At 56.7% G+C, this 24,011-nt stretch overlaps 1 protein-coding gene across 2 annotated transcripts; it reads right to left on the reverse strand.

The window, feature by feature from the left end:
* Positions 1 to 5,106: 5,106 nt before the first annotated feature.
* On the reverse strand, positions 5,107 to 23,524 carry CSK (C-terminal Src kinase). 2 transcript variants are annotated; one of them, XM_001492384.7, is made up of 13 exons: positions 22,910 to 23,524; positions 10,153 to 10,232; positions 9,699 to 9,812; positions 9,464 to 9,576; positions 8,888 to 9,107; positions 7,898 to 7,991; positions 7,634 to 7,699; positions 7,455 to 7,554; positions 7,272 to 7,362; positions 6,714 to 6,787; positions 6,432 to 6,627; positions 6,240 to 6,326; positions 5,107 to 5,976 (listed from the first exon to the last, which is right to left on the reverse strand). In XM_001492384.7, the coding sequence occupies exons 2-13, from the start codon at positions 10,165 to 10,167 to the stop codon at positions 5,794 to 5,796; spliced, it is 1,353 nt and encodes a 450-aa protein (XP_001492434.3). In that variant the 5' UTR covers positions 10,168 to 10,232; positions 22,910 to 23,524; the 3' UTR covers positions 5,107 to 5,793. The 2 variants fall into 2 exon arrangements, with proteins under 2 accessions (XP_001492434.3, XP_014589385.1); XM_014733899.3 differs by having other exon boundaries at positions 10,153 to 10,252; positions 22,910 to 23,311.
* Positions 23,525 to 24,011: the final 487 nt, after the last annotated feature.

Raw genomic sequence — 24,011 nt, forward strand, 5'->3', positions numbered from 1 at the left:
GATGAATTGCTATAATGTCTAGGATCTGCTTCCAAATATCTCAGAGCTTGGGGGGAATGGGGTGTGGATGGCACAGAACTGGCTTTGTGCTGATAACTGTCAAAGTTCGACAGTGAGGACATGGGAGTTTGTTATATTCTGCTCTTTACTTTTGTATGTTTGATATTTTCCATAAAAAAAAGTTTTTAAAAAGTAAGAAATCCTTTATTTCAAATATTTTTATCCAAATAAATGTTGGTTTTCCAGAGTGGCTTGTTTGCCGAGAATTCTGGATAGCTGAAGTTTTACTGTACTTTTGGGTCCCCAGTAGGATTAAGCTACCGAAGCCCCACAAATTAATTAAAATCAAGGCTGTAAATGGGAAATTTTCAGATACGCTGAAAGAAAAACTTTTGGGGTCCGCCCTGTGGCCGAATGGTTAAGTTGGTGCGCTCCGCTTCGGTGGCCCAGGGTTTCACCGGTTCAGATCCTGGGCGTGGACATGGCACCTCATCAAGCCACACTGAGGTGGTGTCCCACATGGCACAACCAGAAGGACGTACAACCAGAATATACAACTATGTACTAGGGGGCTTTGGGGAGAAGAAGAAGAAGAAGAAGAAGAAGAAGAAGAAGAAGAAGAAGAAAAAAGAAGATTGGCAACAGATGTCAGCTCAGGTGCCAATCTTTAAGAAAAAAAAAAGAAAAACTTCATTTCTCAACACTAAGTCCCCAGCCACCTCCACCCGCTCTCCCCATCACCTTCATGGCCCAGCTATGGAAAGGTGGGCCCACTCCAGCCCTACTGCCCCGTCTCCCCCTCAGTCCTTCCAGCTCCTGCCCCACCGCCCCACGAATACCACCCCACTGAGGCCTGCCAATGGCCCCTGTTCTCTGTGCCTGGTGGACACTTCTCTGCCCGGTCTCTGCAACGTGAAATGCTGTGGACATTTCACATCCTCTCTTCCCCTCCCCTGCCCCATGCTCTGAGGCCCCTCAAGGCTCACCTGCCTCTCCCCTGCCCCCAGGCTGCCCGTTAGCTGTGTCTCTGCCACTGCTCTTCCTCCTGGCTTCTGACACGGGGGCTCCTTACGGCTGTTCTCCACGTGCTCCTTGGCCAAGCTTGTCCATGCCCTTGGCTTCAAGCACCCTTGCTGTGCCCCTGATCCCCAAATCTCTACTTTCAGCCTGGCTTCTCCCGGAGCTGCGGGCTCAATTGAATATCCAACTCTGCAGGGGACATCTCTCCTTGGATGTCACAAAGGCCCCCAGACAACATGTCCAAATTGAACTCCTCTTTCCAACCCCTGGCCCATTCTCCTTCAGAGCTGGGGTCTCATGGATGGTGCCCCCACCTTATCAAGCCAGAGACTGGAATCTCCCAGATGCCCTCCTCTGCCTCACCTCCTCAGCAGCCATCAGCAAGCCCTTCAGTTTGCTCTTGCCACCCTCATATTGTGTGACCTGACTCTTTGATCTCTCCAGGCCTCAGTTTCCTTACCTGTAAAATGTAGATGATAATAGCGTATGTCTCCAAGAGTCATTTGGAGGGTTACCGAGATAATACATCTATTGTACTTAAAACAGGGCCTAAAGACAGTGAGCGCTCAGCTCAGGAAAACGTCAACTGTGCTCACTTCCTCTCCTCCCACCAGCTTCCCCAGCCCAGGCCACCATCAATCACCTTCTGCCTGGCTGACTGCAGCCTCCCCACCACATCCCCTTGTCTCCACTCTGGACACTCCCTCTCTCCGGCCAGACTGCCACCAGAAAGATCTTTCTAAAATGCACAGCTGACCATGTCACTCTTCCGTCCTAAACCCTTCAATTGCTCCTGATCATCTCTGCATAAAGTTAAGCTCCTCATGGGGCCTGCAAAGCCAGGTGGAGCCTGGGCCCTGCTTTCCCTTCAGCTTTACTTGATCCCAAACCGCACCCCTTGGCACCTTAGCCCTGGCTGCACAGAAGCGCCTTGGCAGGCTGTCGCACCTCACCACCTCTGCCTGGGCAGTGCCCTTCCTTTGCCAGGACTGCCCTTGCTCCCTGTCCCTGCCTGGGCTCCAAGTGTCTGAGAAGCCACCTCTGGCCTCCTTCCCCTGCCCCCCGCTTGGTGCTGGTGGTGGGTGCTGCCCGCCAGATTCCTTGGCACCAAGTTGAGTCCCGAGTGGGATCCCCATCACTCTATGAGTTCCTTCAGGGTGAGAACTGTTTTGCGCATCTATGATATGCCAGTGGCCGGCACAGAGCAGAAGGGAAGTATGAGAGAAAAGAGGGAGAAAATAAAAACCCCGAAACTAAGTAAGAAACAGGAAGTGATGCAGGAATCGAGGGTGGGGACACGCATGCGACCAGGCAGAAAGGTGCAACATCTGCTCCCTGGGCCTGCATTCCTGCAAGTCCCCATCAACTGGACGCTGCCCCTTCACTCTCCTTTGTCCCACCTGTCCAATTCTCTGTTATGTCGCCTGCCTGGCCCCTCTTGTGACCCCATGGCCAGGGGCACCATTTGCCGGTTTCTGAACCCCAACTGGCTTGGACAGCTAGTGAGAGCCGGTGGTCAAAATCTCCCCAACTCCTGCATTCAGTGAAGTCAGGTCGGTACCTTGAAATGGGCTATGGCGAGAGACTACATCACAGGTATCAGCAAACTATGAATCGGAGCCCCCGGCCTCACCCCTGCCCCAGATGTGGCTGTTAAACATTCACCAGCGCGCCTCGGCCTGACTCTCTCCTCTGCAGTTTCGCCGTGGGCAGTCCCTCGCCCATCACCGGCCCATTCCCACTCATGCTCTGGACTCCAGCCACCTTCCCTGCTCCAAGGAACGCTCTACCTTCCATCACTACCACTCTCGGCCCTCCATTCTTCCTGCCCTCCTCCCGGTACGCAGACTTGAAGGTAAGTGTCCTTCCCTTTGGCAAATTTGTTCAAGCCTCTGCCATCTTAAAAATCCTCTCTCATTCTCTTTCCTCTCCATTACAGCTAAATTTCTCCAGATCGTCAACCTTCCTGAATTGCTCGCACCCTCCTCTAGCCATTGTAATCTGGAATCTGCCCTCACACAACTCAGGTCTTGCTAAAGTCACCAGCGACCTCCTCATGGCTAACAACAAGGGGCTGGCTCAGTCTCCCTCTCTGTTTTCCGGGAAGCGGGACCTGCTGGTTCTTCCTTCTTGGCCTGTCCCTCCGCCTCCAAAGCAAGGACTCCTACTTCCTCCTCTGCACCTTGCGTGGCCAGCCTTTTCTTCTTCACCTTTGAATGTTGAGCCCCCGAGGCTTGGTCCTGGGCCCTCTTCTCTTCTGCATGTCCTCTCAAAGTGACTTCCTCTTTGCCATGGCCTCATGGACAAGCCACTTGCTGATAACTCTGAAATTTCCCTCTCCAGCCTCTGGGTTCCAATAACTTACTCAACACCTCTCGGCAGTTTCAAAGGCACATTTAAAACTCAAGATGTCCCTAACAGAACTCATGATGTCTCCTCCTAAACATGGGTTTCTTGGTTCCCGCCCTCCCACACCCTTCCTGGTAATCAGGAGTTGTATGGCTCCACTCTCTCCTTCACCTTCATCCGAAATCCATTACCAAGTTTGGTCAGTTTCACCTCTTACATCTCTCTAGAGTCTGTCCACTCCTATCATTGTCTCTCACATGGATGAGTCCTTACTGTGCTCCCCTCAGATCCTCTCCACCAGCAGCCAGGATGCTCATTTCAAAAACATGTGTCTGACATGTCACCCTCCTGCTCAGAACCTGTTGCTGGCTTCCGATGGCTCTGTGTGATGAAAGCCAGACCTTGCCACAGCCTCACCTCTCCAAGCCCATTTCACACCTCTCAGCCTTGCGCTCACTGTACATCTTCACTGGCCTTCTCGGAGATCCTGGAACCAGTTGCCCTCCCACGAGTCTCAGCATCTCTTCCTGGAATACTGCTACCCGCCCCCGCCATACCTCCTGTTCGTCCTTCTGATCTCAGCGTACATACTGCCTCTCCCAAGAAGCCCTCCCTGATCTACAGACAAGATCCGATTCCCATATTATACATGTTTCTTCCACAGCACTTATCAGTTTGTAATTGTCTGACTGTCTTCCTAACTGTGAACTCCACAGGGTCTGTTTTGCTCACTGCTGAACTCCAGTCCTAGCACACAGCAGGTATTCAAATATTTGTTACTGAATGGTCTGGTTTTAGGAAAATGAGTCTGGCAGTGTGCAGAGAGGATGGACTGGGGGAGGTGAGGAAGCTGCTCCTCTGGGCCAGGGGATGATGGCAGCTGGAGCGCAGTGGACTGAGGAGGAGCAGACATGAGGCACATTGCAAAGTCAGAACTCTGGATTTCACGTCCTGCTGGCTGGGACAGGAAGGATCAGAGCCTCAACATGACAAGGGGGTCCCCCAGCTGCCTGTCTCATTGAACAAAGTGAGCCATCCTCAACCCTCAGAGGTTCTGCACAGACCACTGCTCCTGGGGATCCTGACTGAGGGGAGTGAAAATGCCATGGCTGGTCCTCATTCTCCACCTGTGCCTCCCAGGGTGAGGTGGGGAAGGCCCTCTCCTTTACATCCTCAGGTACAGGCTGGGCCCTTGGGTGTGGGGCTGGGGTAGTGCTGTTACATCTTAGGCGAAACTGTAAGAACCACCAGCAGCGCAGAGTCACCCCTTCCCCCTCACCCTCCAGGGTCAGCATCTTCTCTGAGGCATGAGGCGTTTATCTTGCCTTCTATCAGGGGACCCCACCTCCATCTAGTCAGGCCTGGCCTCCTCCTGTCCTTGGCTTCAGCCCTCCTTGTGCTGATGGCTTGAACAACACAGCAGGAGAGGCAGCCGGGACCCCCAGGCATTTCCCTTGGACGGGGCCCAAGCCCAAGATGGCCCAGAACCAAGCCTGCGCTGCAGCAGGATGGGGGGGCGGGTGGGTGGCAAGAGCTCCCCCACGGCAGACACAGGACACTCGCTCGTGCAGCTGACACAAAGCGGCGGCTACATCTCCCAGCCGTGCTCCCCACCCCACTCCACTCACAGGGCAAGCACAGCCCCACTCACAGAGACAGGGGGATGGACAAGATGGCACGGGGATGGGGGGCCGGGTAGGACAGGCAGGCTCGGCGGAGGAAGCGCCGAGGCTGGGCAGCGGTGTCCTCATGGAGTGGTTTATTACGATTCCATCTCACAAGGCAGGTGGGCGGGCGGCAGCGGCACATGAACTCCAAGCCCCTGACAGACGTCTGCCGCGGGCGCATGCAAACAGTGCAACACGGTCAAGCGCAAACACGGGCGACCGAGGCGACACGGGACACGGGACACGGAATGGGGAACAAGGCTGGGGCAATGGGTCCCTAGAGAGGGGCCTGGTTTCCCCAACCCTTTTGGGCAGGACAGGAAAAATAAGATTCGTACTTCTTGTAAAATGCCCATTTCCTGGGTACTTTCTTTCTCCTTATCTTGAAAAATAATAAAAAATAAACACACGGAAAAAAATCTCAAAAAAGGAAAGGAATAAAACTCTAAGAAGGCGAGAGATGGGAGGCCAGGAAAGCCTGAGCATGGGAGGGGGCATCTGCCTCCCGCCCCTCACCCTTCCTTCTCGGCCCTTTGTTGGGGCTCCTGAAGCCACACAAGTGGGTCCATGAGAGAAGGTGCCAGGTCTAGGCGGGGTCCCTGGGGGGCCAGAGGGGGTGCAGGCTGGGACAGAGGAAAGAGGCCCACCAGCCTGCTGGGCTCAGTTCAGGTTTGAGCCTAGTGAGCGGGGGCCCCAAGGTCCACAATCTTTCCAGGTTCAGTCCCCACATGCCCAAGACCTGGGCGGAGGCCGGCGGTCACAGGTGGAGCTCGTGGGCTTTGATGTGCTCGAGCTGCTCCCGGAGCTGCAGGAAGGAGGGCCGTGTGGCGGCGTCCAGGTGCCAGCAGTTCTTCATGACATCGTAGACTGCAGGCGGGCAGCCGTCGGGGGCGTCCATCTTGTAGCCCTTCTCCACCCGAGGGACAACGTCCTTCAGGGGCTGTGGGCAGGTGAGTGGTACAGAGTCGGTGCAGGACCTAACTCTGGAGGGGACCCCTCTCTCAGCTTCAGGGATCCCCTTCAGCTCTGCCTCAGACCCAGGCCCAGGAAGTGGTCTGGAGGCTCCGGGGGGTAGGTCTGCGGCTTCTAGGCCTCAGATTGGAGAGAGAGGGCCAATGAGACCCCCTCCCCTACCACCCCCTCCTTTGCTCCAAGCCCTACCCTCAGCCCCAGTCATGCCCTGGTCCGAGGGTCCACACTCACAATTCTTGGATAAGGCACTCGCCCAAAGGAGTAGATTTCCCAGAGAAGAATTCCAAAACTCCACACGTCAGACTTGGTGGAGAATTTCTGCCATGTGGAAGGGAGCAGTGTCAGATCCTGGGAATTTGGGGGTAGGGGTGACCCAGGGCCCCCATCCACCACTGCTCAGGCCCTGGGAGAGGCCTGCCCCACCTTCTCTCTCAGAGCCTCTGGGGCTGTCCACTTGACTGGCAGCTTGCCCGTGTCCTGGGTGCTGGAGGCCTCCTTGGTGAGGCCAAAGTCGCTGACCTTGGCCACATTGTCCTCGGACACCAGCACATTGCGGGCGGCCAGGTCCCGGTGCACGAAGTTGTTGCCCTCCAGGTATTCCATAGCCTCGCAGACGTCTCTGGAGGTGAGCCAGCCACATGTCCCCTCAGACGGGGCTCCCATAGCTGGGCAGGGCCTCCCGCCCCCAGGGGCTGCTTCACTCACAGTGAGAACTTGAGGAGACAGTCTCCGCCTAGCACCGACCGACCGCGTGACCGCAGATAGTCCACCAGGCTCCCCTGGGGCAGGACAGACAGACCAGCCCCACAGGTCAGACTTGCCCTCCAGCCTCCAGGAACAGGCCTGGAGCTGGTAAATGGTGACACCCAAGGGAGGTGTGAGGAGAGGGAAGGAGCAGGGGCGGGATGAGGACACCACTTCTGCATGAATATTAGTGTCTACATGCTGGACACTGTGCTCAGCAATTGTCATGTACTGTCTCTCTTAAGTCCTCACAAATCTCTGAGGTAAACTTTATCATTATCATCATTTCACAGATGAGGAAACTGCGACTTAGTGAGGTGACACAACTTGTTCAAGGTCATAGTGAATAAATGACAAGCCAGGACAAAAGCTAAGCCCTGGTGACTTTGCAGCTCAGATGGGGGGAGGTGACTGAGGGAGTAGGGGCCCACGGGTGCAATGGGTGGTTTGGGGCAGTTGGAAGCTGGAGCCCCAGTGTTCAGCTCTAGGATGGGGGCTGCATCGGGGGCAGGTGCACACCTTGGCCATGTACTCAGTGACGATGTAGAGCCCGCCTTTCTCCTCCACGATCACGCCTAGAAGCTGTACCAGGTTGCTATGCCGAAGTTGCCTGGGGCAGGACGGTGGAGGTTAGGGCCTGCCAAGCCTCCCTATTACCTCCTGGCCCAGGGCGACCTCTCCACTCCCCCTACCCCTACTCACGTCATGACCGAGGCTTCAGCCAGGAAGGCCTGGGCCGTGGCATCGTTCTTAATGCACTTGACAGCAACTTTATTCCCTCGGTAATCGCCCAGCATCACATCTGGGGGAAGAGGTGGGGTTGTTCCCTGGACTCCCCACAGCCCCTTGGCCCTTCCAGGGGTCCAGCCCTTCCCACTCACCTCCAAACTCCCCCTTCCCAATGGTCTGCAGCAGCTTCAGATCCTTCATGTTCAGCGCCCAGCCGCCTGGTGGGGGGGGTGGTTCTGTGAGGGGTGTTGAGGCCAGAGCAGGGTTTACAGCAGGGGTGACAGAGGCAGACTGGACTATAACATGTGTGGGGGTCCCTGGAGGACTCCAGAGCCTCTGGGATGGGGGGAGTGGCAGGAAGCCTGGGAGGGAGGAGGCAGGTAAGCAAGTAAGGACTGGGGTGGGGTGGCACTCACTGCGGAAGAACTCATCCTGGGCTGCCACTGTGCCCTCCATGACCTTTGGCTTGATGAGGCGAGTACAGAGTCCATCTGCATCTGAGGTGTAGTGCTACAGAGGGCAGCACAGGCACTCAGAGCCAGCCCCTAGGGCCCCACCAGCAGCTTGCATGCACTGCCCAGGTCTGACCACCAGAGGGAAGCAGAGGCTGGTCTTGCCCAGCTGGGAGTTGCTTTGAGTGGGGAGGGCTCCCTATTTCCGGCAGGGCAGGGGTTAGGGAGGCCCCAGACTCGGACATGCAGCCCATTTCCCATGCCACCCCACACCTAAGTACTGGACAGACACCCCAGTGTTGCTACCACTCTGGGCCTCACCAGCATCCCGAGGCAGAGGGCAAACCCTCGCTCAGTCCAGACACCAGCCTCTAGCCAGGTATGCCCAGGACCCTGCCCTGCCATAGGCCAAGCCAGGCTAGCAGGGGGAAGGAGCTGAGAGTGAGTGCAGGGGGCATCTGGATGGCTGCCTGGCGCAACTGGACACCAGGTGTGGCCTGGCCAGGGCTGGCAGGGCTGGCCTCAGGAGCTGCAGGGACACGTGGGCATCCGTGCAGGTGCAGGAGCCCAGGGGACCCTGGTCTTTTAGGTGTAGCTCATGAGGACATGCTTATATACACATACCTGAGCATGTGGTTCTGTGAGTGGCTGGAAGGAAGCTAGTTCTGAAGTCAGACAGACTCAGATTCAAGTCCTGGCCCCTTCAATTTATAGCTGTGTGACTTGAGGTAGGTCCCTTAACTGCTCTGAACCTTCATTTTCTGACTTAGGAAATGGGGATGGTGGCACCCTCCCTGTAGTGGCATCATGGGGTGAGTGACCAACTCTGGCACATAGGAGGTGCTCCATCAAGGGGGAGGAAATGCAGGCTCACAGAGGTTGCATGACACGCCCATGGTCACCAGCTGGAAGTGGCGGGACTGGAGCCGAATGCAGGCTTGCATGGGTGCTCACCTCCACCAGCTGCATGAGGTTCTCAAAGTACACCTCCTCGTCGATGCTGAGCTTGCTGGCATGGTACATGATGCGGTAGTGCTCCACCTTGCCGTCGCAGCTCACACACAGCGTGTAGTCCCCGGGGTAGTTGGTGCTCTCCCGCACCAGGAACAAGCCTGTCTCCGGAGGGCACAGGAGCCGCTCTGCCTGCTCCCGCGTGATCTTGCCATGGAACCAGCTGGGGGGTGGCCAGGCCAGGGGTCATGGTAGCCCGAGGGTCTGACCCCAGCGCACCTGACAGGCTCCACTTTCTGCAGGTCCTCCTCTGAAGGCCCTTCCCACTGGCTCATTCTGGCACCCGGGCCCTCGTCTTCTGCTTCTGCTCCTTCTTTCTTTAGTCCTCCCAGCCCCGTCCTCCCCTTTGAGGTCTAGCACCCTGGCCCTTCCCCTCATCTCCAGAAGCCCTCACGGACATTCCTGCTCCTTCCTCTCACCCTCCTGTTTTCCTCTGACTCTCTTCTTGGGGAACAAGCGCTTCTCGTCCTCCTTCCTTCCCAGACTGGGAGATCCTGACCCTGCCACAGTGGTACTCACGGCATAAGGCTGAGTTTGGTGCCCGCCTTCACGCCCTCCCGCTTCTGGACATAGTTGGCTGGGATGATGCCCTCACGGCCCACCTTGTTCTTGGCTTTGTACCAGTTGGGGTCCTGGGGAGAGGGCAGTCCAGACATGCTCTCAGGCCCACCCTCTCCTGCAGGGGAGCCAGGACCCAGAGGGAATGCCCAGAGGTGGCAGGGGGTGGCAGTGGGCAGGTGAGGTCCCTGATTACCTTGGTGACGGCCACAATGGTGAGCACATCTCCTTTGCAGAAGGGAAGGTCTTGCTCAGCAGTGCCATGGAAGTTGTACTTGGCAATACATTCTGTACCGGATGGCCAAGCGGCCTGCAGGGCAGGTGACAGGTGGGCAGGTGCAGCCCAGGGCCCCTCCCCACCCACCTGCCTGCACACCCTCGAGGCCACAGCCTCTCGGCTGCCCTCCATGAGCCTGGCTGAGGTGCCCCTCCCCCTGAGAACTCTGGGTCCCTTCTAGCTGGGATTGCCCCACTGCCTCCAGACCTGTGTTCCCATCTTGAGGGCCTCGTGTCCAACAGTGCACCCTGGAATTCTACTTTGTTGAAAGCCAGGGCTGGGAAAAACGGGAGCCAATTGATCTAAGCCCTCTTTCTTTCTCTCCCTCAACACTCCCCTCCGGGTGGTGCGCATACTCACACCCCTGCGGTACCTGTATTGCTGACATCTTCTCAGAAGATCCGGCGTCCCCGTGTCACAGGAAGGCCAACCTGTTGCTTGGTACCATGAGAGCTGCAGGGACAAGGGGAAGACTGAGGAGGGGGTGAGAAGACGGCACCCCTCAGGCCTCTGAGAGCCCACTTCTTCCACAGAGAAATGTCAACAGGTGTCAAAAGCTCCCAGAGCTGGGACACCGGGCAAGGGCCGTCTCTCTAATCTCGCTCGGCAGGCTGAGGGCACCGCACAGGGGAGGAGGCAGGAACACGAGGCCGAGGATCCCCAGGGACAGAGGGGCCAGCAACCTTAAGCCCACAGGGGGCCTTACAGCCCAACAGAATGGCCAACAGAGGCAAAGGAGGCTCGGGGGAGTGAGCAGACCAGTGCCACCTGCCCCGCCAGCCCTAAGCCTGGGTGCTAACTGGTCTGTTGGGGCAAGGAACCTGGGGCAGGTGCTCTGACTTGGGAAAGTACTTGTCCTCTGTGGGCCTCTCAGTTCCCGCGCCTATAAAAACTTGCCCAGGCAGCATCTCTAGAGCCAAATGTACACCAACCCCACAACCTGGTCATCCCACTTCTAGGCATAAACCAGGAGAAAATAGGACAGGTGTCCTCCGAGATAGGCATGAGCACTCACAGCAGCACAAGTTGTAATAAACCTCAAACTTGGAACTGCTCAGATGCCCATCAAGAGTCAGATGGATCCCCTGTGGTTTGTTCACAGAAGGAACACTGTAGGGCAGCAAACATGAATGAACTACAGCTATGAAACAACACTGATGACTTTCTACACGTAACGTTCACCAAGAAGCCAGACACAGAAGAGCACATGGCCTAGGATTCCACGTGTAAAAAGTTCAAAATCTGGAAACCATGGTGCAGGATGGCGACTACCTTGGGAGGCGACAGTGACCACAAGGGGCGGAAGGGGCCTCTGATATCTGGCTCCTCTGGGCCCAGTGAGGGGTGAGTCCACTCTGTGACCACTCATTGAGCTCCATCCTTGTGATCGGTGCACTTTTCAGTGCATATATTTACTTCAACAAAGCTAACTCCTCAAACAAATCTACCCAGGCCAACCCATCCTGCACACACACTGCCCACAGCTGCCCCCAACTGTCATCTTCCCAAACACACCCTGAGCCCCTTATCCCTGTCTCAGGAAGCAGAGGGGCTGGGGCTACTGTCCCCTTTTTACAGATGAGGAAACTGAATCTATAGACAGGGCCAGTGACTCCTCAACGGTCATCGAATGTTAGGGAAACACCTCCATGCACCTCCCAGGTTCCCAGGCTCATCTGACAGGCTGACGGTCACAAACATTACCACCCACCCCAGGCCAGGCGAAGACTTTTGAGCACAAGAGCTTAGAGGTGTGAGGTGAGCAAGGACTGCAGAGCTTAGGTGGGCTTCCTGGAGGAGAGAGCGCTGGAGCTGAGCCCTGATGACTGAGAGCTTAGATACACAGAGGGCGGCCTGGAGAAGGGACCTGAGCAAAGATGTCAGGGTATAGACAGGCACAGCCGTGAGAAACTGGCCTGGCTGGAAGCCCATGGACAGACCCTGCCCATCAAGGGCTCTGGGACCCCGAGCTTCCAGAGTCCACCCCGAGCACCCTGTCAGCCTGCTCTAAGGGGACGGTTTCGAGCGGGCCTGGTATAAATCTTGCAGGGCAGCAGGAATCAAATGCCAAAGTGAGGAACCAGAGTTTGCTTCTGAGGGGTGGGGCTCGGGGGCCTCAGAAGGGGAGCGTGGTCTTGCAGACCAGATGAGCTGGGCAGAGTGGAGCCGGGGAGAAGCGCTGCTCCAGGTCTCACTCCAGGTGCTGGAGTCGGGTAGTCCTGGCTCTGTCGAGTGCAGCTCAGGAGAATGACTCAACCCTTCTGAGCCTCAGATCCCTCACCCTGAAAGGTGGGGATAGGGGTCCCCTGCAAGCAGGCTGTGGAGGGAGTGGAATGAGACCCAGACTTGGAAGTCTCTGGCACAGGCCTGGCATGCACTCCTTCCTCCTCCTGGACAAAAGAGCTTCCCTTTCTCCCAGAACACACAGTACCTCCCGTCCCCAGGGGGCAGCCCATCAACCTCTACCCTCTAGACAGGGAGACTGGAGTTAAAGGAGGATGAGCCTGGACACCGCCCCCCCAACACATTCACATGACTGAGCCACCACAAGTACAGGAACCACCCCCTGGGCTCCTGAGGACCACAGGCTGTGGGGAGCTGTGATCTTTCTTACTCCTATTTTATAGAAGCAGAAACTGAGGCTCACGAGGTCGAATAATTTTCCTGAAGCTACACAGCTAGCTAGGGGTGACAGCCTAGAACTTGATTTGGGGTCCCACTGGGCTTGGCTGGGTCCCCAACCTTCAGGTCCTTAGGAACAGGGGCTCTGCTAGTTCTCCACATCCCCCACCCCCCAAACTCACCAGCCCCAGGAGGGTGCGGAGGCTGTGGTACCTTTAGTCACCCTCCCAGCTGTCAGTGTGCAAACACTCCTTTCCAGGCTTGCAGCTGCTACTGCTGCCACCTCCCCACTGATGTGATGATGATAATAAATAACAACAGGCCCTGTTTTCTGAGCACTTATTCTGTGCCAGGCCCTGTCCTTGGCATGTATGGCTCATCAAATCTCTGAGAATTCTGAGAGAGAGAGGCTATTATTAACCCCATTTTACAGATGAGGACCACAGGCAAGGCCAAGAGGTAAGGTGGCCTGGCCTGAGATTACACCTTGAGCGAGCATCCTGCCCCGCTGAGCCATTAGGTCTCCCTACCCCCACCCCCCGCCTTCCCCCAGTGCCTCTGGGCCTTCGATGTCTGTACTATACCCCCAGGAGCTGCAAGCATGTTAGGACCTCACTGGCCTAGAAGAGAGAGTGCAAGGGAGGAGAGAGAAGCAAGTAGTGCTCAGAGGAAGGGGTAAGCTCCGGCAGGAGTGGTCCGGGTGGGCTTCCTCGAGGGTCTGGGCTTTAACAACCAAGAAAGATGTGGAAAGGAGAGGGAGGAGATAACCTCTCCCCTTTGCTCTACCAGCTGTGACTTTGGGACCCAGTTTCTCCATCTGTACAATGGGTTGGTGATAACCCCGCAGCTCCTAGGGCTACTCTGAGGACTGGAGCTGCCACCTCTCAGCACCAGGAACAAGGTCCAGCTGGACGCAAAAACCCTTCCTGCAGGAGCTGTGGACCATCTCTTGACAGCTCCTTCCTGAAGCTATGAGCCCAGGATGGCTCAGCAGTCTCCCAGCCAGTGCCTAGGCTGGGGTCCCCTCCTTAAGGCTCTGAGGGTCCAGCCAAGCCACTCTACTCCAGTTCAGAGGCCAAGAGTGAGAGTGGTTGTCCTTCAATCTGGCTTGGGTCAGGCAGAGAGGGGCCTGGTTTCAGGGCACTTCGTGGAGGCAGTGCAGGAATACTGTCCTGGGAGTCAGGGACTCTGAGTCCTGCTCCTGGCTCTGCCACTTTGCTATGTGACCTTGGGAAAGTTACTTGAACTTTCTGGGACTTGCTGGCTCACCTGCTCTTCCCAGGGCACCTGTACCCTGCCCACCTCCCTGCCTTCACATTCCCTCGCCACTCCCTCCGCCTTCTCTACCCAAGGAACTTCCACTCCGCCTTCGGGGGCAGCTGAGACAATGCCTAAAAAAATATAGGAGGACAGTCTCTGCCGTACTGTCTGTGGTAGCAAGAGACTGGGAGACAACATTCACGTCGATTTACAAGGGACAAAGTGAATAAACGACCAGATATCCCTAAAGAGAACAACACAGCTCCAGCTGTGACGGGGTCAGAACACTCCCTGGGAGAGAGTAAGTAGAAATGGTGAAAAGCCAGCCAGTGAAGGGAAAGTTGCTGGGGGGATAGGACAGTGACACAGCTTCCAAGTACCACCCCACGGATTAATGAGAAAGATGACAGAGCACCTTCACAACAGGGAGGTCTGGCAGACTCCTCATTAACCAAATGATCAAATTCAGCATCACTGATAAAGAGAGAAGCGACATGAGTGCCTCCTGCTCCCAGGCACTGAGGAGGGCACAGCATCTCTGTGGTATTCCTGCAGAGCTGCTGCTCTGACTCCACCAGGAAGGGGCAGTCACACAGCCCAAACAACTGGCCTGGACTCTTAGAGTCAGCGTCACAAAAGACAAAACAAACGAAGGCTGGGGAATGTTCTAGATTAAATAAGACACTAAAGAAACATGACAACAACAAAATTATAATGATGTGAGTTGAGGGAGGTGTTAACTAACCTTACTGTGGTAACTGCTTTGCAACATACATGTGTTATCAAATCATCACACTGTACACCTAAACTTACATAATGTTCTATGTCAATCATATCTCAATAAAGCTGGAAAAAAAAGAAAGAAACACAACAACAAGATTCAATGAGTGATCCTGAATCGGATTCTGAATCAGAGGGAAAAAATAGCTATAAAAACCATTTGGGGACAATTGGGAAAATGAAAATGTTAGATAATATGGAACTAATGTTAATTTTCTTAAGTGTAATCATGGTACTATTATGTAAGAGATGCATGCTACAGTACTTAGGAGTACTTAGATGTGATGCCCACAACTAACACTCAGATAAATCAGCAAAAAATAAGCACATATGTCTATGTATATAAAGGAAGAGGTAAAGCAAATATGACAAAATGTTAAGAAATGGTGATTCTGGGTAAAGGATATGTGGGTATTCATTATACTATTATTTCAGCTTTTTGGTAGGTTTGAAATACTCAAAAGAAAAGACTGTGAAAGAGAGTGAGGTGCAGGCCACCATCCGTGGTATATCACAAGCTCTGTTTTTCAAGGGGACATATGATTCATCCCTAAACTCAGATATCCACATATCATCTTTGAAAGATGGAGGAAACTGATAACAGAGGTCACCTCTGGGATGGGAAGGGGAAGAATCAAGTTCAAGGGAAACTTTTCACTGTATATTTGCTGTTTTGTCCTTTTTGATTTTTTTTTTAACCACATACATCTATTACCTTCCCCCTAAAAATCTGATTGAAAACAAGTAACTTTTTGAAAGCTACCTCTGCCAGGAGCCTTCCATGGTCCACCAGCTGTGGAGGCTGCTCCGGGCCTCCACAGCCGCTCACACATCTCCGTGCTCCAGGGAGGACCCCACCGATCCTGGCCTGGGAGCTCTGCAGGGGGAAAGCCAGCATGGGCTGGACCCAGAGTGGCAGCTCAGTAAATGAGTGCTGAATGAATGAATGAACCAACAAACGAAAGGGTGAAGCAGGCTGGCCACACCACACCGAGGTCCCGTAACCAGAGGGATAGCCGCTATCACCCCACCCCCACAGGTCTAGGGAACAAGGGGTTTTGGAACTTTGTGAAGTCAATGCTTCACTCTGACTTCCTGTCCCAAACCCTGCTCTCAGCAGTCCTTGTGCTGGGGTCCTGAGAACAGGCTGGGCACTGTGCCCAAGCACTGAGGTCAGTGGAAGCAGCCTCAGGCAGGCCTTTCTTGAGAGTCCAGGCCGGCAGGGAGAGGGGAGCCCAGAAACTCCCAGGCTGCCCTTTTCCTGCCCTGGGGGCAGCTGTAGACCCCCACAGCCAAGCACGTGCTGAGGACCAGGGTAGGTCAAGGGGCCCCTGTCCTGCCCCCCTCACCAAAACTCCACTGCCCAGTGGGGCGTGGGAGCCTTCAGTAACTGTTTACACCCAGCTAAAAATACCCACTGAAAAGGGAAGTGCACATGAGACCTGGGGGAACTCGGGGCCATGGCCCCCAGAGACTCTGGTCCTGCCACAGGACCCAGCTAGAGCCTCTGGGGGCAGGGGCAGCCAGTGGAGGCAACAGGTAGGTCCACCTTGCCTTCTCATTCTTTGAGCCAGTGTTTCAGGAGCCTTCCTGTGCACCATGCTTGGGGGGCCAGCATGGGCAGGAGGAAGAAAGGGCCCAGGAGTCCTGCCCTTGGGGTCCTAAGAACTCCACTCATCGGTCTCTGTGGCCAGCCTGGGGACCCCAACAAAATGCAGCCCTGCTCCTCTCCTCTTGGCTACCAGATGGTCAATCATGACCAGGTGAGCTCAGTGACTCAACAGGAGAGACAGGGGCAACCCACAAAGGCTTCCAGGAAGAAGGGGAAGGGAGCTGGAACTGGGAGGATTTTAGGTGGAAGTAACTGGGAGAGGGTGTGCTAGATCAGGCCAGGACTAAGAGTCCAAACAGTCGTAAGGAGGGAGTTAACTAAGGCTGAAGAAGGCTCAGGGTGGGGGTCCATGGAAACTTTGAACCCAGCCCGGAAGTTTCTGATAGGTCACAAGACAGATAGAAGCACAGGACAGATAGACAGATATGGTCACCACCAGCAGTTGGGCTGGTTTGGCAGCAGTAAAATCAGCCCCACCTCTGGGTCTGTCAAGGGCACCCAGGCTGCTCACACTGTGACGCCCCTGGCCACATACCAGGCAGTGGGGCTGGAGGGCAGCCACTGACCCAGGAGGTGGTCCAGAGCCCTCAGCACCTCCACTGCACAGATGTCTCAAGGTCGGCAGCAGAATTAGGCACAAGACCCTTGGAGACGCCTAAACCTCCCTGGAGGTCGGGATCAATGGTTCTCCACTTTGGCTCCAGTGTATGGTGCCACTCCCCACTCCCAGGGCTCCCTCAGCCTTCAGCCCCCTTGCCCTAAGGAGAGGAGCGAGTTTAATGGCTGAAAAATGTTAAAAAACAAATGACAGCAACTCACTGGATTCCTTCCTGCCCTCAGTGGCTCAGTGGGACTGGAAATCCCACCTCATGGTTGGGAAGGGTGAGGGCTGGAGTGAGAGGAGGCTAGTGGGGAGCCTCCTCCCCCAGGCACCGCTGCCGCTTGAGGCTGAAAACTCCTGGCCCAGAAAGGTTTCTAATTACCGCTCAGGAGCCTAATTACCTGGGCAGCGGGGACTCTGGGCCTCCCCAGGGCCCTAACCCAGGCCTCTGTTCTCCCACCCCCCTCAGCAGAGGCTGTGCTTTTGCATCCTCATTTGCCTGTATCTACATCTAGCCTCTCAGCACTGACTTCCAAAGAACCCTAAGGAATCATGGAGTGTCCTTGTCCCCTCAGTCCTAGCCAGGTCATAGGTGGGGAGACTGAGCCCCAGAGGCCCATGAGCTGTCTAGAACTTTGGCCCCCAGATTCCTAGTCTTCCTGTCTCAGAACTGGGACCCACAGCTATGGGGGCCCAACACAAAGGACATAGAGCCTTGCTACCCACCCACGGTTTTCAATGCCCTCCCCCAGGCGGACAGACGGTAAAAATGAAAGCCGGGGAGAGAGTCTCCAACCCAACCTTGCGTTAGTTATTTAATCCTCAAAAACCCCATGAGGTTTTACTATTGTTCTCCGTTCGACAGACAAGGAATCCGGCTCTGAAGAGGGTCACCCAGCTTTCAAGGGGTACAGCAGGGGTTTGGGCTCAGATTTGTCTGAATTTGGTAAGGAGAAAAATCCTCTATCCTTCCTTGGGCAGGACCGATGATATCCTGAAAATGGACAGATAGTGAGGGAGGGTGGCTGAGAGGGCTGTCCAGAGCTTGGCCCTCCTGCTCTCAGGAGCATAGCTTACATCTGAGCCACCTCCTTGCTCATCTGCCATACCCTGCCTTGCACAGAAAAGCCAAGAGTCTTTCCAGGGCCACACAGCAACCAGAGAAGCCAGCAGCCCGAGAGAGGGTAGAAGTTCCAAGCAAGGACCTCTGTTTCCACCCAGCCTCTTCCTCAAATGCTGCTTGGTTTTCTTGGCCCTTCCCCTCCAGGAAGCCTTCCTGGCTGCTGCAGCCTACGCAGATCCCCAGCTTCTGAGCTCCCACCAGCCCTGCCAGGAAGTCAGAGCCACAGGCCTCCCCCAGTTGACTCCTCTCTGAGTCTGGTCTCCTCTACCGGCCAGCAGGGGAGCTCTCAGGGTCCCCTCTTCATTCTTCCCTCCAGTCTCCCTGCAGCGTGGACAACACAGGCTGCAGATGCCCAGGCTGGGTGAGAACCAGGTGCTGGGCTGGGCAGGGCTGTGCAGCAGCAGCCAGGGTAGGCAGGCATCAGATGACACCCAGGTCTTCACCCACCCACAAGGCTTCCAACTGTTTGCAGAGCGGGACAGGCAGCCTCTCTGCTGCTTGTTCTGTGCCTCCGGGCCTAGACCACAGAAGGGGCGGGCGGGAGAGTGGGGGTGGGGGGAGGCCAAGGGAAGCTGCGGTTGGAGGCCCAGCCCCACTGAGGCGTACACAGCTAGTGTGTGATGAGAGCTACTCTCATCGCAGTACCTTAAAACCAGGAAGAGAAACTGAGCAGGCAGAAAGGGTGAGCTGGGCTTCGTGGGGCCCTCAGGCCCCCTGGGGGCCTGCCAAGGGGAGCTTCTGGACAGTCGCTGGACAAACCACTTCTCCCTTCTGGGCCTCAGTTTCCCCCTGGGAAAAAGGAGATTCTCTCCTTGGTCCTGCCAGTCTGTCCTTGATTGATGCAGGCTGTATCCTGCCCAAGAAGAGACCCTCAACTGGTGGAGGACCCCTGATCCCCCAGTGGGCTTTGGCCTCTCCCAGGATGCAGGGGCTCAGCCCCCCGAAGTTAGCCTCGCCCTGCTCATTTCTCCCCTCAGCCATGCAGGGAGCACACTAGCTCTTCCTTCACCAGCTCTTTATTTTTAGGTCTGAATTTGACTTTAATCATTACTTAGCGGATTCTATTTCCAGCCCTCAGATGAAGGGACCCAGAGGCGAGGAGGAAGGGAGACAGTGCTCCCTGCCTGGTACGAGGGCGGCCTGCTCCTCCACCCATCCTGTCCCCAACCAAGGATGCGGGGGACTGAGAAACACCCAAAGGGCTTGCCCCAGCCAGGCCAGTATCTTGGAGAGGACCCCACCCTGTGACCTCATCTCAACCCAAGCTGTGGGACAGGAGGGTAGTTGTAATGCCCACTTCCCCTGCCCTAAGACCAAGGAGGAGGGAGACACCCCACAGGCAAGAGTCCGGCAGCAGAGTCCAAGGTCACATGCCTGGGGGACCTCTGCACTGAATGGGCCACCTGGGGGAGGACTTCCTGCCTAGGTTAGTCCCGGATGGTCCTAGGGTCATCTGGGGCTATGGTCTCATAGGCCGTGGGAGTGCCAAGCTGAGACTGATTTCCTCCTACTGTGCAGGGGGTGGCCCCAAGAGGGCATTCCCAGTTCTCTGGTCTCCAGAGAAGCAGAATAAGAGGAAGCAAGTTATGTCACAGCAGTACACACTCAGGTTAGACGTGGGGAACACCTGCCAAAGAGGAGGACACTCACACACAAGACTTTCCCAGTGATTTGTCGACATCTCTGTTCCCTTCCAACTCCCAGCGGGGAGGCTCTAGAATCCCTGCCCCTTCAGCTTTCTTCCCTGCCTTGGCCACTGGGAAAGGGTGGGAGATGAGGCTGGCATGGCTGTCCTTGGGTTGGGGCTCAGGATGCCTGGGTTCATTGCCCAAGTCTCAGTTTTTTCAGGGAAAGTACGCCTCTATCTTCACTGGGGAAATTCGGGGCTGGCCTAGGAAGTACCCAGAGCTGGGGGACAGGAGGCAGCTGAGCTCTTAGAGATGAAGCCTTGTCCACTCAACTCTGACGCTTGGAAAAAACGAGGAGGATGTGTAGGGTCAGGCCCCAGAAATCAACCAGTAGCCCATCTTCCCAGGGTCAGGTTCATGCCCTGGGCCACCCAATCCCATGGTGACAAGGAGGAGGGAGGGCAGGGAGGTAGGACAGAGCACTGGCTAGAGGAGTCCAGAACTGCAGGGACAGAGGGTTTCATAAGGGCTCCTGGGGCAGAGACCAGGCCCGGCTGGGTGAGCCATCAGCCAACCTGGCCGAGGTGTCTTCGCCACATGTTGAGGCAGCCTTCGGTGGGTACTCCATCACCAATGCCAGCCCCTCCTCACACAGTGCCTACTGGAGGCCAGGGGCTGTGCCCAGCACCTTCTAGGACCTGGGTTAGTTAGTTCACACTGTGCATACACTCCTCTGAAGCAGGATCACCGTCCCTATTGTGCATATAAAGGAACTCTGGCTCAGAGAATGACTTGTCCAAAGTCCCTCCACTCTGGCCTAAATGGCATGGCTGGACCTGGAACCCCAGTTGGCTGGGTGCCAAGTTGCCCACTCTCCCCAGTACTCCTGGCTGCTTTGGGGGCCTGTAGTAACAACCACCACAACAGTGACAGATGGGAAACGACAGTGTACATGCTTAGTAAGAGGGTTGGGGTTAGGCTCCTGTGGCAGAACTATTTGGAATATTCTCTAGCTTTTTAGAGGCAAAGCAACACAGACCATATAGCAACATGAGAAAATGCCCATAGACACAGTATTGGATGAAAAAAGGTGTCATGCACACACACTCACATGACAACAGCGACGAGGGAAAAAAATCAGAAAGACTGGCAGGGAACTCTGAGATCCCAACAGTCACGGCACTGGTGAAGAAAGAGTGGTGATTTTTGTTTTGTTTTCTAAATTTTCTGAAGTGCTGTTTTGTTACTTTCTAAATTAAGAAAACTAATACATACGTAGTGTTCTCACAATGAGCTCAGATTCGCTTCCCTGGGACCCGCCCACCCCCCAGCTCTGGCACTGGCTTCTGAGACATCTTCTACCATCTGATGGCCTTTCCCACTCGGTACAGCCCTCAGACACGTGAAGGTCTTTCCCTACGTTCTCTTCCCCAGACCAAACACCTCTGCTCTTTGGGGACTATATGTCAAGGCTTCGAAATTCCTCAAAAGGTGGAGCCCAGAACTGTAACCAGGCCGTCCTGCCCAATCAGACCACCTGGGGGTTTGTTGGGGTAGCCACGCCACACTGTGGATCCTGGGCCTCAGCACCTGCCTCTACTCTGGGCTGGTCTGTGGTGGCTCAACCTCTTGGGGACCAGTGCCTCCTGCAGTGGGGCTAGAGACCATCTTCCAGTCTTTTCTTGCCCCTGACCCAATGTAGAGAAAAGAGGAGCCCCTTCTGGGAGGGAGACAGGCACCAAGCTCACCAAATAAAAAATACATCCCAGCACATGTGCTAGCCTGAAGCCTGAGCCCTGTCTACAAAGGCCTGGGGACCCGGGCCGCACTGTACAGCTCACAGTTGGTATAAAAGTGCCCAACCATGTCAGGCCTCAGCGGCAGGCCCTCAGGCTGAAAAGGAAGTTAGGGCTGGGGGTAGGGCTGGGTGAGGGGAGCCTCCCAGGTCCACCACATCTGGGTTCCCCCCGCTGTGCATGTCAGGGCAACTGGAAAAAACTCTACATCAAGGGCAGAGGCCTGAGCAGGACAAAACTCCCAGGAGCACCCAACAGGCCCCAGACACAGCTTGGCATCCTCCAGGGAACCCACATCCTTCCAGAAGCAAGAGGATCCTGCCACACTCCCAACTGCCCTTCTGCTGCCTTCACCCTGTTCTGGATGGGGCCCCACCAACAGACACTGGGACCCCCAGGGTGTGGGGAGCTTGGAACAGACTCTCTGGGTGTCCTCACTCTGACAATGCTCCTATGTCAAGGCTATAGGGTGCTCCCTGTGGAAACAGGGCTCTCACCTTCCCCATCCAGATCCCATTCATGTTTTGAACTTGGTTGCTCCTCTACCAGCTGGGCCAAGGTGTGGGAAGGCTGGGTCAGGACTGATCACCAGGCTGTTTCAGCTCAGTGCCAGGGTCACACGACACAGGCAACCCCACATCCCCTGCCAGTGGGACCCAGCCTCAGGCAACAGGGGGAAATCCCACAGGCACTGCCCATGCTGCCTGAGCCTAGAAACAGGCAGAGCTGGGGCCGGAAGCCCTCTTTCTTCTCTCCAGCCCTCTGCAGGGGAGCACATGCTCATCCCACAAGGTCCCTTGGGCCAGGCTGGGGCCCTGTGCCCCTGGTGGGTGAAGGTGCCTGCCTAGTTTCCCTCCACCCACCCCAGTCCAGCTCTGCAGAGCAGGGGATGAAAAGAGAGATGGCCTAACTCTGCCAGAGGCCTGGAGTAGCAACTTCCCTCTTTGAGCCTCAGTTCCCTGGTCCACTAAAATGAGAGAGGAGGTGAACCCCTAGTTAAGCTCCAAGGATCTGGAGATGGACACGCCCCTTCCTGACACCTGGCCTGGGCCCTGAGGAGCCTGGGCGAATGGGCTGACCAGGCTGCCATGAGTTGGGGGTATGGTCCTTATACCCAGTGTCACCTCCACCCAGAACAGAGACCTTGCCCAGTTTCCCCACCCAAGGGTCAGAGGTCCCTTGGCTTAGGCCTAGTCTTCTGGGACGTCCAGGGTGACAGGCTCAACTTCTGGTAGGCTCAAGGGAGGTGGCTGGGCCCTGGGCTTCCTGGAGCTGGCAGGGCCTCGGTGGGAGAACCAAGGAAGGGTCAGAACCAGGCAGGCCAGGGAACCTGCGGGGAGGCCCTGGGCAGGGAATGGAAAACTGTCCCTTTTCCAGGGCCCTGGCCCATGCTGACCGCCTCCCTCCCAGCTCCAGCCAGACCCTACACGGGGAGGGGGCACGGTGAGGACAGACTCGTAGTGGCCTGAGACAAGTCTGTGGGGCTCGCAGGGCAGTACCTCCCTCGTGCGCTCCCCTCCCAGTCGGGCTGACAGCGACTCCCGGGAGAATTCGAACGCGGGAAGGAGGGGGCAAGGGAGTGGGGGATGGGAGTGGAAGCGACGGCAGCTGCAACAGAGGCAACAGCAGCGGGACCTGCGACCTCCACCCTCCTCGCCGGCGGGAAGCACTAGGACGCCCACCTCCTCCAGGCCTGCCAGGCACTCACCTCTCTCGGGGCACAGCGGTCCGGGCCACCTCGCTGCGGGCAGCATCAGCGGCCTGCGGGACAGTCCATGCAGCCAGGGGGGAGGGGCGCAAAGGTCCCCAGGGGGTGCGGTACAAAGAGGTAAGGGTGCGAAGAGAGGGGAAGGAGGGACGGCCACACAGAGGCAAGGGGATGGCCGCGCGGCCCGGGTCGGGGAGGAAAGAAAGGCGGGAGAAGGGGGGCGGGAGGGAGTCGGGGGGAGGACAATGTAGCCGGCGCGGCCCGGCAGAGTTCCGCTTCCCAACGCCGCCACCGAGGTTCGATTTGGGACCGTCGCGCCGGCCGCCGGGGGCAGCCCCGGACGCTGCGTCGGGGGCCGCGGGGGCTCCCCGCGCTCCACGCCCCGGAGGCTCCGGCGGCCACAGGCTGGCTGGGGCGGGAGGGACGGCCGGCCAGGGGACGCCCCGACGGCGGCGGCCCGGGCGCTCGCCCGCTCGGACCCCACCCCGGCAGGACTCCCGGGTAGAGTGCGAGGCGGGGCGGGAGCGGGAGGGCGGCGGCGGTCTTGGCGGCGGCGGTCTCGGCGGCGGCGGCGGCCAAGCTCGGCTCGCCCCGGGCTCCGCTGGGAGGAAGCTCGCAGGCCTGGCGAGAGGAAGCGCGGCCCGGATCCTCCGCCCGCGGCAGCGCGCCTGCGCGAGGGGGCCTGCCCGGCGCGCGGCTGGGCGTGGGCCGGCGGGGCGGCGCCCCCTGCCGGGCGCCGGGGGCATGGCGGGGGGTGTGTCCGCGCCCACGCCCTGCCCCCCACCTGCCTGCCAGCGTTGAAGGCTCCCGGAGGTCCCTCCTAGAGGGCCAACCAACCCGCCTTCGAGCAACCTCCGAGGCTTCTCCGGGCGCAGCTTCTCCGAGGTAGAAGCGTTTGAGGCCCGGCTTGGGCTCCTCTCCTCGGATCTGTTTGGGAGAGTGGGCCTCGCTCGCAGCAGTGAGCATTCCTTCACAAACACTTCCTGGCGCTGACAGCGGGACAGGCCCTCTTTGGAGTCTACTAGTAGGACCCCTTCATTACTGTAAGGAGTTCTCAGGAGGAGAACTGACAGGCCAACAGACAAGCGCAAAAAAATAGTTG

Source organism: Equus caballus, chromosome 1 (assembly GCF_041296265.1).
Source record: "Equus caballus isolate H_3958 breed thoroughbred chromosome 1, TB-T2T, whole genome shotgun sequence".
NCBI classification, from domain to species: Eukaryota; Metazoa; Chordata; class Mammalia; order Perissodactyla; family Equidae; genus Equus; species Equus caballus.

Bases quoted from the DNA above. Each gene is read 5' to 3' on its own strand.
- CSK (XM_001492384.7), bottom strand. The intron at 7,700-7,897 runs GTGAGTGCCACC...CCCCCCCACCAG, and splicing joins CCAGGATGAGTTCTTCCGCA to GCGGCTGGGCGCTGAACATG. The intron at 7,363-7,454 runs GTGAGTAGGGGT...GTCCTGCCCCAG, and splicing joins GCTGAAGCCTCGGTCATGAC to GCAACTTCGGCATAGCAACC.